The sequence below is a fragment of the Protomyces lactucae-debilis genome (assembly GCF_002105105.1).
Source record: "Protomyces lactucae-debilis strain 12-1054 chromosome Unknown BCR37scaffold_6, whole genome shotgun sequence".
Taxonomy (NCBI): Eukaryota; Fungi; Ascomycota; class Taphrinomycetes; order Taphrinales; family Protomycetaceae; genus Protomyces; species Protomyces lactucae-debilis.
Window position 1 is genome coordinate 398,721 of NW_024467998.1, and position 13,954 is coordinate 412,674.

The window sequence follows — 13,954 nt, forward strand, 5'->3', positions numbered from 1 at the left end:
CAACAGACTAGCTATGTTTGCCAAAGACCAAAGTCCTCCTTTTTTGACAACGAGAGAATCGTTGATTCAAAGGGAAGGCTCTGATGACCATGTCTGTACAATTCAACCGACATCCTCCATTCTCAGGTAAGTGGGACACCCGGACGTAAAATGCCATCAATTTGGGATTTGGGCCGCATCGTGGCGCTGGCGTGCTAGCCTGGACCGGATGACCATCAAGCATGTGAATAAATGGCAACAATAGAGACAGCACCTGCCAAAGACCATGTGGGCTCATCTCTGCACTCGATTCAATGAGTCTCAGCTCGAATGCGACGGCTTCAGTCAGCTATTCATGGAGTTTCTTTACAGGTAGTACCTTGTAACGATACCAGTGGCGAAGGCCAGACTTTTGCTGCTGTCGTTGATGGATGAGATGTGTGGACATAAGCCATGCACATGAGCAGGCGGTTTGCTGTTAGATTACACCAAGATTCAGGAGATTGTGCCTAGACCCTCTGAGTGATTTCCTCATGTCTCATCACGCTTTGCTCATCGGAATGAGTATTCTGGCTTTGCCGAGGACCACGCGGTTATTGAGCAGCCGATGGGCTAGAGCCGCTAGACCGACAGACGTTGGTGTGATTTGCGACAGGCTCTATGTCGTATTTGGAACATCTGTTCTCCCGACATCATGCCTGCACAAATAACGGGCGCATCAACGTGATGTAGCGGAGTTTCTAGAGTGCGTGATCTGATGCTGAGTCAAGGGAGGTGTCTCCTGACTCTTGAGGCCAATATAGAGTCGGTTTTCTAAGAGCTGCAACGGCCCGAGGGCGTAGTAACTTTGGGATTACTTGACAGCACGTGAGAGCTTTGCATAGAATAGGCACTTATGTCTTCCTTGACTCTGCACATCTGGCAGTCTGGCATGAGATCTCCGTCAATGGATGTGTGGTGCCTGGTCCGTGTCCCGCATTTCGCGATCGCAATCGCAATCATGACGACGACTCGAGACAACAAGCAACACACAACCAAAGCACTCATCCGCTCTCTCCAGCCATGCGCATCATAGCCTGCGCAACGGCGCTTCTCTTCTTATCAGCGCCAATTCAGGCGCTTCAACTACCCTGGCAATATCTCAATGACAAGGCGCACGATGCGATACCGCGCACAATGCGCGACAAAGAACCGCCTGATCTGGATCGCTTCTCACTGCAGGCGATACACGTCCGTGGGCTCGGCGACAAGCATCGTCTTCATCGCAAGCTTTCTAAGGGTCTGTTCGCACAAGCGCTTGGCGATGATAGTTTTGCCAAAGCTTATACCATACCACTTGGCAAATCACAGGTGGCAATAGTCGACCAATTGCGGGACCACTCACAAGCTGCGCTCGATGACTACCATGCGCAACGACACTTGGGTATCACAAAGCACCCCTTCAAGCGGCACAAGATACGGTTACCTGCAATTCATGACAGAGAAACAATCCTCAATCTTGCCAAAATGACAAATGATTGCTACACGGCTGTTCCTGAGACAGATGACTGGATTGATCTGGACGACGGCTTCAATTCTACCTATCATTTCGGCTGGGACGATGATGGTCTGCGTGGTCATGTCTTTACAAACGAGGACAACTCCACCATTATATTGGCGTACAAAGGGACAAGTCTGGTCGGCGGTACGCAATTCAAGGATAAGCGCAACGATAACCTCCTCTTCTCATGCTGCTGCGGTCGAGTCTCTTACCTTTGGCGACCCGTTTGCGACTGCTACGAAGATACGTATACGTGCAACGCTGCATGCCTTGAGAATGAGTTGCGTTCGCGGAAACACTACTACCGCGCAGCTCTGGACGTCTATCACGACGTCAAGCGAGACTTTCCAAAGGGTGATATCTGGATCGTTGGGCATTCACTGGGTGGTGCAGTTGCATCGCTTGTTGCGCAGACATATGGCTTACCGGCCGTGACATTCCAAGCACCAGGGGAGAAACTCAGCGCTCGACGCCTAGGGCTGCCTATTATGCCAGGTGCTGGATTTCCTTGGCAGGGTGAGGATAAACACCCTACAAGCAATCACTCAGATGCTGGTTTTGCAAAGCATATTTGGGCTTTTGGACATACGGCAGATCCATTATTCATGGGAACATGCGGCGGTATCACCTCTGCTTGTTGGACTGCTGGTTTTGCAATGGAGACGCACTGTCATTCGGGGTATGAGTGTGTGTATGATACGGTGGAGGATCTTGGGTGGCGACAGGGTGTCAGTACGCATCGCATCCGGAATGTGATTGAGGATGTGATTATGCGGTATAACTCCACCCCGACCCCTGTGCGTACAGACGAGTGTGTGGATTGCTTCAACTGGAATGTGTCTGGCTAGCGGGCAGGTAGCATTTCAGGTATTCCGTGTTCCAAGTATTCCAAGTATATTCCCCTGATCAAACGCGAATTAGTGAATCCTCCGCCCAGCCCAAATTTCAGATTCGCGACGCGTCGAAGCACTTTCAAAAGCTACATTGACAACTCTCAGTCTCAGACGGCATCATGCAGGTCGACGAGGATGTCATCGGCATCTTCTACCAACGCCTCTTCCCATTCAAGCCGCTCTTCACCTGGCTCAACCACAGCCATGTCCCCTCAAAGCACATGGCGCATCGCGAAATTGCATTTTCCCTCTTCAACGACGTCTACATCCGCTACAACAGCTTCCCGACATGGGATGCCTTCCGTAAAGATGTGCTCAGACTCAAACCTGCCAGATTTGAAATCGGGCCCATCTATTCGCACAACCCGCGTGATCGTAAAACTCTACGGAAAGCAATCTTCAAACCCATCGAGAAGGAACTCGTCTTTGATATTGATCTGACAGACTACGACGACATCCGAACCTGTTGCAAGGAGACCTCTATCTGTCACAAATGCTGGACATACATCACATTTGCTATTCGCACTATGGATGTGTGCTTGCGAGAAGATTTCGGGTTTGAGCATATCCTTTGGGTCTATTCTGGACGTCGTGGTGCACATGCGTGGATTAGCGATAAAAAGGCACGGATGCTTGATGACAGCCAGCGTCGATCCATTGCTACTTACCTTGAGCTTGTCAAGGGTAAGAAAGGTGTTGACTTGCGGAGACCACTGCATCCTTCTGTCGTTCGCAGTTTGGATTTACTCAAGCGGACATTCAAGGAAGATGTCCTCGATACACAGGAACCTTGGATCGATCAAGCGGGCGCTGACAAACTTCTCTTGCGCATTCCAGATGCCGACTTGCGTGAAGCCTTGTCTAGAAAGTGGAGTACAGCCAAGAATCGTCCATCTGCCCTCAAATGGGCCGATTTAGATGCATTGGCAGCAAGTGGTGCCGTGAGCAAAGGTTTCAACCCTGCACAGCTGGTGGCAGCCAAGCAAGATTTGGTGTTGGAGTACATGTACCCACGACTTGATGTGGAGGTATCGAAACACTTGAACCATTTGCTCAAATCGCCCTTTTGTGTGCATCCCAAGACGGGCAATGTCTGTGTGCCCATCGATGCGACAGATCCAGAGTCATTTGATCCATTCAAGGTGCCAACCGTGGCGAAACTTCTGGATGAGCTCAACGCTTGGGAAGCAACTCATCAGAGCGAAGAGGAGGATGTCAAGGAAATTCCAGGTATGCTTGATATGAAAGATGCAATGATGGCTAACAGACAGACTATGCAAAAACCAGCCTCAAGCCGTATGTCGAACGCTTCAAGAAGCACGCAGAGACAGTCGTGGAGGCGGAAAACAAGCAACCGAAGAGGCCGACGCTCGATTTTTAGTCTTCCTCTTCTTCCTCATCATCCTCCTCTTCCTCTTCCTCTGAAATGGCCTGTTTGCGTGTTGGGATAACCTTCTTGAACGCGTCGGCCCAATCCCCTGACACAGCATACTCGAGTAGAATCTCAAATACATGGTTGACCGTGAGCACTTTGCGGTCGCTCATCTTGATGTACTGTCCGATTGGCAAGCGACGCGTCACAATACCTTGCTTGGTAGCCTTCTTCTGACATAGCAATTTATGCCGGTTCTTATCAACAATACCACCAATGATATAAGTTTTCCCCTGCTCGAGTGTTTCGAGGTCTTCTTCGGCATCGGCAGACAAATAGATGAGGTCTTCCTTGTTCAGGCCAGCCACGACCTCTAATTGACGCACAGTCTGGCCATGTTGATCCTGCTTGCTGGCGGCTGATAGATAGTCTTGCGGAAAACACTCGAAATGCTTCCAGTTGTGATGCTGATTCTTGAATACCTTTTCATACCGCTCTGCAATTCTACTCAAGACGAGTGGCGGATCACGCACTTCGTCTTGCCGTTGCTGCATCAGCGTTTGTGTGCACATACCAGTCATGATCAAATCAATCGTCTTGACAGCCGCTTTGTTGTCTGCATAACACCGAGTCAGCTGCGACGTCATGCTCTTAATCTCCTTATCCGCCATGAGTGCATCAAAGGTACAGTCCACAATGACTCGCAGGCCAGACGCACTCTGCCCAGCCGGTGGTTTGGTACGCTGCGCTTTCGTCTTGGTATTCTTGGGTTTCAACAATTCTTCTGCAGCGATACCACGTGCAAGTCCTTCCCTATAGGCATCTGCACGCGCCTTCTTCTTGAGCTTGTCGCGTTCCTTGCGATACGGCTTCAAGGCTTCATATTCGGCTGTTTTGCGAGCACGCTTGATGGCACTTTTTGAGAGTGGTCTGCCATCCTTGTCAACAGTGGGTACTGTGACTTGCACACGAGGCTTTTGCAAGCGAACTGGCTCTGCAACAGGTATCGGCGGCTTTGCCTGGGCATCGATTGAAGGGGCCGTAGACACTTCTATCGAGTCATTCATGACTGTGTCGGTCTGATCTAGAGAAGCAGCTGTATCTTGTGGAGCAGTTGCAAGTGTAGTAGCATCAGCTGCCTTGGTAGCATCTATAGCAGTCTGTTCATCAGACATGGCCCTTGAGAGCAAGCACTAAGCAGGAGCTGGCAGAAGCTGAAGAGTAGACACTTGGTCAGGATCTCAGATCTCTGTCGCTTTTTCAATCTCGACAAAAACAACCACAATACGCGACACACACACCTGAAACCAGCAACAAGGACAGCCGGCCCAGGCCATGCCTTACCGCGATCATGACATGCTCGTCATTGAGCTCGGCTCACATACCTGCAGAGCTACATTGTCTCTAGCGGAATCTCTCGCACCGCCGCAACACCGCTTCCCTACGCGTGTCGGTGTCCTTCCCTCTGGCGACTACATTTGTAGCAACGACCTCGAGGATGCGACTAGTTCCACTGAAGCTGAATCACTGAATATCATTCGGCCGCTTGTTGCTGGAAAAGTGGCGGATTGGAAAGCTTTGGTTGCCTTGTTGAGCCATATCCTGTACACCTTGACGGGCAAAGAGCCCATCCTACAACCTGTCGGCAATCCAGTCCTCGTCATGTGTCCACCATGCTGGAGTCCGACCGAGAGGGAAAGACTGACGCAGCTCTTCTTTCAAACATTCAGGGTGCAGGCGTTCATGGCTGCTGACCCTGCTGTTGCTTCGCTATTTGCGTGTTCCTCGCTCTCAGGGCTCGTCATTGACATTGGCCATGAAAAGACGGATGTAACGGGTGTCTTCGAGTCAATCATTTCTCATCCTTCAAGGCAGACAGTTTCACAGCTCGGTGGACGGCAAATCACAGAACATTTGCTATCTCTGCTACGAGCATCGCCGCCGCTCGACCAAGCAACACAGCAATCTCTCTCTGCGAGCGAAATCACACTTGAGCTTGCAGAGGAGATCAAGTGCTCTGATATCTGTGAGGTACCCCTCGGTAATATACAGCAACCTGCTGCAACAAAAGGAGCAACAGAAGACGAAGGTGTTCTGGATATCGCAGCTGTTGTTGCATCTGGCAAGACGCGCGAATACCTGGCACGCGCTGAAGCAGAGAAACGCAATGAGGGTGGCAAGAAGCAGCAAGTCATCCCTAATGCGCAACTGTCACACAATACGCTTCTCCTGAAAAGTGGCCGCACGATTGTTGTGGATGGTGCACGTTTCAAAGCAGCAGAGAGGGTGTTGAGTTCCAATGAGCTGGCAGAGGCAATCTGGTCCACCGTCAATCACCCAACCATCGAAGCAAGTCGGCGACATGAACTCTGGGAAAACATTGTCATTGTTGGTCTCGGTGCGCGCATTTCTGGGCTCAGAGAAGCATTACTCATGCGCCTGCAAGATCGCTTTGCAAGTACCGGTCAATTGGGCGCTGCCCCTGTTGCTATCTATGACCCCTACGGACAAGCACAAGCGCCAACAATTGGAGCCTACCCGACGATTCTACGTGCCATCAAAATCCCTGTCCACTTTCCGGAATGGAATATACGTGAAGCAGATATCGCAACAGGCAATGCATCGAGCAAAGGCGTCCCGGAGGAAGCGACCTTTTTGGGTGCTCAAATCATTGCACACATTGCCTTTACGGATACATCGCATTCTTCCATTGCAAGCAGAAACTACCTCGATCGGTCCATGTATACCGAACTAGGGCCCTGTGCCATTCACTCAATATAGAATCAAAGAGGTTCTTTCCATGAGCATGACTTGGATGAGTATGAACGGTCCTAAAGCTTGTTGAGCGTGTCTTTCGCAGCCTGCTTCAACTCATCCACCTTCTTTGTAGCAGAACCCTGAGCGTACTTGGCAGCAGCCTCAGCCTGCTGAGCCGTACCCTTCACCTGAGCAGTAGCTGAGCCCGACGTCAAATTCTCAGCAGCACCTTCAGCCTGTTTGGCGGTACCCTTGACTTGGGCTGCAGCAGAACCAGCAACATTCCTAGCAGCTTGTGCAACAGAGTCAACGGCTTCGGTAGCCTTCAATGCGGCTTCCGAAGCGACTCCACCTTTGGCGATGGGTTGCTTGACCGTTTCTGTGATGGTCTTGAATGCTGGGCGAGCCTGATATTAGCAAGAACACGTATCATGAAAGCAGCATACAGTAGAGAAGAGGCGAGTAGTCTGACGGAACATGATGGCTTGTATAGTCTGGGGAAAGGGCCGCTGTCAAGTCAAGTTCCTGAATGGAGTTGGCTAGAGATGACATCATATATGGGGGACTACAAACCTCTTGGTTGACTCTATAGCTCGGTAGACTGAGACTTGGACTCCCGCAGTGCATTCATCCGCTCAATAACAGCAGACAGCTCTACCGTCTCCGTGCGTGCCTGCTGTGCAGCCTCGCCGCGACAATTGCGGACATTGACACTGCCAGTCGACTTTTCATCCTCACCAACAATAAAGGCAAAGTTGTATTGCTGCTGTTGCGCCGCTAGCACTTTTCGCTTGATGGTGTTGCCAGTGAGGTCCATATCAACGTGGAAACCAGCTTCATAGAGCTTTGCATGGACTTCCTTCGCATAGTCATTGTAGGCTTCCGCAATGGGAATGACGGTTACTTGACGTGGCGAGAGCCAGAATGGCCATTTACCAGCAAAGTGCTCTGTCAGGATGGCAGTCATTCGTTCCACTGAGCCAAGAATAGCACGATGAATCATAACGGGTCGTGCGAAACCCGACTCTGCTTGTGCATCGGAAGACTCGCCTACTGGTGCTGCACCAGTGACATACTCGAGCTCGAACTGTTTTGGCAGCTGGAAGTCAAGCTGGATCGTAGCGCATTGGAATTGACGCTTGAGTGCATCCGAAATGGTGATATCAATCTTGGGACCGTAAAATGCACCATCTGCTGGGTTGAGTTCCCACTTGCCCTCTCCAGCAAATTCATTGAGTGCTTCTTCAAGCTGCTTCTCAGCAGTATCCCAGGTAGCAATGTCACCCAGGTACTTCTCTGGACGCGTCGAGAGCTCCATCTTGAACTCAAAGCCAAAGACTGTATAGACGTGCTGCAAGAAGGCAAAGACTCCCTTGATTTCCTGCTTAACTTGATCAGTCGTGCAGAAGATGTGCGCATCATCTTGCTGGAAACGTCGCACTCGCGTCAATCCACTCAAGGCACCTGAAAATTCATTCCTGTGCAAAACTCCAAAGTCTGCAAGTCGCAGCGGCAGTTCTTTGTAAGTGCGATTGCGTAGCTTGAACAAGAGACAATGACCTGGACAGTTCATCGGCTTCAAAGCAAACTTCTCCTTCTCCACATCGAAAGAAAACATGTTTTCGCTGTAGTTTTGCCAATGGCCCGACGTCTGCCACAACTTGGCGTTGTACATGTTGGGCGTGATCACTTCTTCGTAGCCACGCTCGCGGTATTCTGTCTTCATGAACTGCAGCAAAGTATTGTAGATGCGTGTGCCATGGGGAAGCCAGAATGCAGAGCCAGGCGATAGTTCGTGAAAGAAGAAGAGTTCTTGTTCTCTGCCAAGCTTACGGTGATCCCGCTTGGCCGCTTCAGCCAGGAAGAGCTTGTGTTCCGTCATCTGCTTCTTGTCTGGGAAGGATACACCATAGAGACGCTGCAAAGAGTCATTCTTGGCATCACCCAGGAAGTATGATGACGAGTTCTTCATGACTGCAAAGGCCTTGACTTTGCCAGTGTGTGGCACGTGAGGTCCAACACACAAATCAATGAGTGGACCACATCGGTAGACGGTCGTGCTCGTGCCATCTGAAATCTTACTGCTGATGATGTGCTGTTTGTACTTGTTGTGCTTGAACATCTCAAGCAAGTCAAGCTTGCTGATCACTAGCCTCTCGAAAGGTTGCTTCTCCTTGACAATGCTGCCAACAATCTGCTCAAGGGGAGCATAGTCTGTGGCTTCGATTGTTCGCTCATCCGGCATAGCCATCTCATAGAAGAAACCGTCATCTGTGGGAGGTCCAATGCAAAGAAGGCAGCCATAGTGCCGCTCAGTTGCTTCTCCGAGAATGTGAGCACTCGAATGCCAAAAGACACGCTTTCCCTCTGGCGTGTTGAAATCAAAGAGCTCGAGGGAGGCACTCTCCTCAAATGGTCGAGTCATGTCCCAAAGCTGACCGTTGACCTTGGCAATCACGGTACGGTCTGCCAAACCTTGCGAGATTGCAGATGCGATTTCCAGCGGTGTTGTCTGCCATGATGTGCCTTCGCGTGTGGCACCATCTGGGAGCGTTACTGTGATAGGCGATCGCGGCTTTGCAGCAGCAGCTTCATCTTGCTCAGCCTTGAGCATATCGAAGAGCGCTAGCCTATGAGCGACATACTCTGGCTTTGGGTCAATTTCGAGTGGTGCACTAGATGCTGCACCGCCAGCCTTCTTGTACTTCTTGTCCTTCTTACTTTGCTTCTGAGGCTTTGCTTGAGCTTGCTCTTGTACGGCAGAGGCTGCATTTGATGCCTTTTCTTGTGTACCAGCGGCAATATTCTTAACACCTTCGACGGCCTGGTCGATTTTGTCGAGTAGACCACTCATATTCCTTTGCTGTAAATGAAATCTAGGTTGGATCTGACTGATTTGACGGATGCAGGAGACTGTAAGAAGCCGTCTAGCAATGAGCATGCACTGGTCGTTGCTGGTCGGTTGTCGCTTGATCTTTTGCTCGTCGTCAAAATCTCGCGAGCGCGTGAAAGTTGAAACGTCCAGCCGGTGTACAAGCTTAAGGCTACCAGACTGTAGACACAAACAAGCTTAGAAGATGCTCCTGAGCTGATCCATGACTTGCAACTGACATCTATGGCATCGCTACTGGGTGCTTCACTCAGAGGCACGAGCTACCTCATTGGTCTACAGCTGGTATCCCGTGTCTTGACATTCAGCCTGAATACACTCATCCTACGCTACACTAGCCCGTCTGTCTTTGGGTTTGCCACGATCCAGCTTGAGTTGCTCTTGAATACGATCTTGTTTCTCTGTAGAGAGGGATTTAGACTGTCTGTACAGAGATTACCGTCAGTCGGTGATGAAAAGGCTCAACAACAAACTAAGCAGGAGATTATCAACCTGTCATGCATTCCAGTCGTTCTTGGCCTGTTCCTTTCAAGTGCTACGACTAGCGCATTTCTGACTTATGCACCAGAAGAGTCTTTGAGTATTCCCTACTTCCGTCGTACAGTCATTCTGTATGGCGTTGCAACAATGCTAGAACTACTCAGTGAGCCAGCATACAATCTGGCTCTCCACAGTCTGGCCTTCAAGCGTCGTGCAGCATGTGAGGGCATTGCTGTCTTTGTACGCTGCATTGTGACATTTGCATCCGCCTTTAGTGCGCGTTCGTACAATATGGGAGCGCTTCCATTTGCATATGGGCAATTAGCGTACGCCATCACGCTGGTCATGGCGTACCTCTTTGCAACACAGAACTCGCTTTTGCCAAAGACCAGCCAACCTGGGCGCTGGTTTGATACAAGTTCTCTTCGCTTTGCAATCACATCGACCATGCAAGGCATTCTTAAGCACTTTCTGACAGAAGGTGACAAGGTTCTCCTTTCTTGGTTCAGTAGTAACGCTGAGCAAGGAACCTACGGTCTCGCCGCAAATTACGGTGGCCTTGTTGCTAGAATCATCTTACAGCCAATTGAAGAAGCATCGCGATCCTTCTTCGGTCAGCTAAATGGACGGAGCAAGGAAAACAAAGAAATTGACAAGAAACAAACTCAGGCAAGTAAGAATGCTTTCGTGGCACTTCTATCGCTCTATGCGGTCATTTCAGCTTTGACAGTATCGATTGTGCCTCGTATCATGGCTGTCGCTCTTCCGTGGTTTCTGGGCAAGAGCTCTCGATGGTCAAACATCACACCAGTCCTGGTTGCGTACGTCTATTACTTACCATTCTTAGCCGCCAATGGTGTGCTTGAGGCATTCTTTGCCGCTACTGCCACTGCAGCTGATCTCAAGCGACAATCTTTTGCTTGGCTAGGCTTCTCTGTTCTCTACGGTATAGCTGGCTATACGTTCAGTTCATGGGGTGCATCAGGGCTCGTTGCTGCCAATGCGTTCAATCTCGCTCTCCGAATCGTCTATGCATGGCAGTACGCACGGGGATACTTCCTAGAAAGGAAGGACTCTCTGGCAATGACAGAAGTGCTGCCACATCCCATGACCTGCAGTGTCTGTGCCTTGGGGTCAGCTTTGGTTCGCGTCATTTCACTATCATCTGAAGCAAGTGCTCGTGAATTCCTGTCCTATCTTTTCAGAGTCGGCGCTCTAGGCCTGGCAATGCTGAGCACGACAATCTTCATCGAGCGGAAACGTTTCGCTGCATACTACAGTGCTACAAAGATATAGCTCCCGACCATGATAGAATGATGAAGAACGACTACCAAAGACAAATGCCTCGCGCAACCAATTTATGACGAATTAGGGGTCGCCAATTTTACCCACTCATCATCTGACCCACCGCGTGACGATTGTCGACTTGATGCTGCAGTCTTTCGCTTTGCAGAGATGTCTTGTTGTCCTATACTCACATGACTGCTGGATCCGGCATTTGAATCATCCGCCACAACAGCATCGAGCTTCTCCAGACCAGCCTTGACTAGATTCCGCCTCCCTTGCGTCCAAACGACCTCTGACGCTGCGTAGGCTTGAAGATCCGTCAGATCGCCACTCTCTGGTGGCGGCGTTGTCACCTTACTTACCAGGAATGCCGCACATGTACTCGCTAAACCGTACGTCATGATACCAACATATGGGATCCGCAAAGCGAGCACAAACGGTAGTGCAAAACCAAAGACAACGCCCTCACGCTCCCTGAACCATTTCGCCTTTTGATACGTTGTGAAGCCCTTACCAACACGCGCGAAATAGGGCTGCAGGAGTTGTCGGGTTAGTGAACGTGTTGAAAAGTAAGTTTGCAAGAGGACGACAAAGTAGTGGCGTGGCAGAATGAGTGTTGCAAGAGCGAAAAAGACGCCAGCGGGTACGAGACCTACTGCTTGGTGCAGTGTGTAGAACGAGACTGCAGGAAGCACAAGTGAGCCAACTTTAGGTGTGAAGGAGAGCAGATAGATGATGAGTCCAAGACCTGTTCTCTTGAGGGTTCTGTTGACAAAGGTTGAGCGGTACTCTGGCTTGTATCGCTTCAAATTTGTTGTGTATGCTGGCCGCAGGGAAGCTTTATCCTCACCTTGATGCCGGCGCTCATACTCACTATCGACCCATGACATGCTCGACATAAACAAATCGTCAAAGGGCTTGGGCTCGACACTACGCATGTAATTGACAACAAGCGTCGGTACCGAAATGACCCAATGTTGAATGAAATGCAGGACTGCAAGAACATCCTGCTCCCAATGCGCACGTCGCACATCCACCACAGCGCTCAAAATTGTCACTGAGCCACGAAACAGAAAGACAGGCAGCCATGTGATGATTCGTAAAGCGACACCAATGGCCACTGCTAAGAGAAGCTGCTTGTAGTGCTCACTTGTATAGAGCTCTTTATTCTCGAGGGCACGCAGGAGGCCAAGCCAAGCAAGTTGTGCGCCTCGGAGGATATGAATGGGCGATAGCGCCTTGAGCTGAGCGGGCGATGCGAGCATGAGATAGGAGAGATAGCAGGACTGGAATGGGACTCGTCAGCAGCAGTCGAGCTCTAGCCGCTAGGAAGTGGAGGTGTCGCCCGTTGTCCTCTGTCGCACGCCACGAAACAGAAAAATAATCGGCAGCAGCGAGAGAAGGAGAAGGATACCAACAGCATCTATAGAGCAGACAAAGGACATGGCAGACGCAGAGCTCGCAGCCAGGCTCACAGCTCATGAACATGCCTTTGAGGGCCTGCTCGATCTGATTCCGGCAAAGTTCTATAATCCAGAAGATGCCGCGAATCAGTGGAACAAGCGCAAACAGACAAAAGAGGAGCAAGTCAAGGCGAAGCGGGCCAAGCTCGATCCAGCGCAGAACTCGCGGCAGGTGAAGCGGGTGGAAGAGGGTGCTGTGAGTAGTACAACAGATGCGCCGGTCGCGCAGAGTAGAAAGGCGAAAGTAAAGCAACCGAAGGCGAAACAGACGGACAAGGCCAAGGCGACAAAGGCTGGGGGAAATGGAAGCGCTGATGCAAAGTCTGCATCCAAGGTAAAAGCCAAAAGTGGAAAGGCGATACCAAAAGATCTTGCCGTACCGCCCATGACGACTGCTCCAGGCGACGACGACAAGCCTTCATCCATTGATGCAAGTCCGCTCCCCGAATCGACAAGCACCGAGGCCGATTTACCAAATCAGCCGGATCCAAATCGCAATATTGCTGATTTACGTGCCAAACTTGCTGCCAAGATTGAAGCGTTACGGACACGTCGGAAAGCGCCAGGCACGGAAGTCGAAGGTGCGCCGAGATCGCGCGAGGCAATCTTGGAGGTCAGGAGGAAGAAGGAGGAGGCACGCGCCGCAAAGAAGAAGCTTGAGAAGCAAGCACGCAAGGATGCTGCTTTGGAGATGCCGCAAGATGAAGAAGTCAAGAGCGAAAGTGATAGCGCGAGCGATGAAGAGGATGACGACGAGGCACATCCTACTGGAGGTGATGCTGCGCTTTCGTATGGAAAGCTGACTTTGCCAAGTGGCGAATCAGTCACCTCGACATTCGAGACACAAGGTGCGCGGAAACGGAAACATCAAGATCCCAAGTCGGCACTCGAAGCCGCGCTCAACAAGCGGAAACGCATCTCAGGCCTCGATGACGAAAAGAAGCAGGCCATCAAGGACTCTGATGCTTGGCACAAAGCGCTTCTACAAGCAGATGGCGAGAAGCTCAAGGACGATGTTGGTCTCTTGAAAAAGGCCGTCAAGCGGCAAGAGGCAACGAAGAAAAAGTCGGAAAAGGAATGGAAGGCTCGGCTGAGTAGTATTGCCATGGCCAAGAAGAACAAGCAAAAGACTCGCGAGAAGAATCTGAAAGAGCGTCGCGAGGCGAAAGGTCAAAAGGGCGGACACAAAAAGACCAAGCCAGTCGGGCACAAGGGCAAAGGCAAAGGTGCGCCCGGAAAGAAGAAGGGCTTTTGATATCAGGATGCCTGAAGTATTTAAAGTCTGTTGCCATT

The 13,954-nt window shown here is 50.7% G+C and overlaps 9 protein-coding genes across 9 annotated transcripts; 5 read left to right on the forward strand and 4 right to left on the reverse strand.

Annotated features, from left to right (window-relative positions):
- Positions 1–1,485: 1,485 nt before the first annotated feature.
- BCR37DRAFT_402304 (triacylglycerol lipase) lies at positions 1,486–2,367 on the forward strand (the record flags this gene model as incomplete). Its single annotated transcript, XM_040871901.1, has 2 exons — positions 1,486–2,014; positions 2,069–2,367. The coding sequence occupies 2 exons, from the start codon at positions 1,486–1,488 to the stop codon at positions 2,365–2,367; spliced, it is 828 nt and encodes a 275-aa protein (XP_040726428.1).
- A 164-nt stretch (positions 2,368–2,531) lies between these two features.
- BCR37DRAFT_391990 (DNA primase small subunit) lies at positions 2,532–3,793 on the forward strand (the record flags this gene model as incomplete). The annotated part of the gene is made up of 2 exons (XM_040871092.1): positions 2,532–3,642; positions 3,684–3,793. The coding sequence occupies 2 exons, from the start codon at positions 2,532–2,534 to the stop codon at positions 3,791–3,793; spliced, it is 1,221 nt and encodes a 406-aa protein (XP_040726429.1).
- Positions 3,794–3,846: 53 nt separating this feature from the next.
- On the reverse strand, positions 3,847–4,710 carry BCR37DRAFT_332354 (guanine-1-methyltransferase-domain-containing protein; the record flags this gene model as incomplete). Its single annotated transcript, XM_040867059.1, has 2 exons — positions 3,847–4,291; positions 4,355–4,710. Coding segments are annotated over 2 exons (801 nt in total), but the record flags the coding sequence as incomplete, so codon positions are not given.
- A 409-nt stretch (positions 4,711–5,119) lies between these two features.
- BCR37DRAFT_386575 (actin-domain-containing protein) lies at positions 5,120–6,565 on the forward strand (the record flags this gene model as incomplete). The annotated part of the gene is made up of 1 exon (XM_040870454.1): positions 5,120–6,565. The coding sequence occupies one exon, from the start codon at positions 5,120–5,122 to the stop codon at positions 6,563–6,565; it is 1,446 nt and encodes a 481-aa protein (XP_040726431.1).
- BCR37DRAFT_397795 (uncharacterized protein) lies at positions 6,247–7,093 on the reverse strand (the record flags this gene model as incomplete). Its single annotated transcript, XM_040871741.1, has 2 exons — positions 6,247–6,938; positions 6,988–7,093. The coding sequence occupies 2 exons, from the start codon at positions 7,091–7,093 to the stop codon at positions 6,616–6,618; spliced, it is 429 nt and encodes a 142-aa protein (XP_040726432.1). The 3' UTR covers positions 6,247–6,615.
- Positions 7,094–7,127: 34 nt separating this feature from the next.
- Positions 7,128–9,395, reverse strand: BCR37DRAFT_402306 (threonyl-tRNA synthetase; the record flags this gene model as incomplete). The annotated part of the gene is made up of 1 exon (XM_040871902.1): positions 7,128–9,395. The coding sequence occupies one exon, from the start codon at positions 9,393–9,395 to the stop codon at positions 7,128–7,130; it is 2,268 nt and encodes a 755-aa protein (XP_040726433.1).
- Positions 9,396–9,550: 155 nt separating this feature from the next.
- On the forward strand, positions 9,551–11,207 carry BCR37DRAFT_408156 (Rft protein-domain-containing protein; the record flags this gene model as incomplete). The annotated part of the gene is made up of 1 exon (XM_040872134.1): positions 9,551–11,207. Exon 1 carries the CDS (start codon positions 9,657–9,659, stop codon positions 11,205–11,207), a length of 1,551 nt encoding a protein of 516 aa, XP_040726434.1. The 5' UTR covers positions 9,551–9,656.
- Positions 11,208–11,269: 62 nt separating this feature from the next.
- Positions 11,270–12,463, reverse strand: BCR37DRAFT_391996 (uncharacterized protein; the record flags this gene model as incomplete). The annotated part of the gene is made up of 1 exon (XM_040871093.1): positions 11,270–12,463. The coding sequence occupies one exon, from the start codon at positions 12,461–12,463 to the stop codon at positions 11,270–11,272; it is 1,194 nt and encodes a 397-aa protein (XP_040726435.1).
- Positions 12,464–12,578: 115 nt separating this feature from the next.
- On the forward strand, positions 12,579–13,941 carry BCR37DRAFT_266070 (surfeit locus protein 6-domain-containing protein). Its single transcript, XM_040866754.1, has one exon. It carries the CDS (start codon positions 12,642–12,644, stop codon positions 13,914–13,916), a length of 1,275 nt encoding a protein of 424 aa, XP_040726436.1. The 5' UTR covers positions 12,579–12,641; the 3' UTR covers positions 13,917–13,941.
- The last annotated feature ends 13 nt before the right edge of the window (positions 13,942–13,954 follow it).

Bases quoted from the DNA above. Each gene is read 5' to 3' on its own strand.
- BCR37DRAFT_266070 (XM_040866754.1), top strand. From the start codon at position 12,642: ATGGCAGACGCAGAGCTCGCAGCCAGGCTCACAGCTCATGAACATGCC.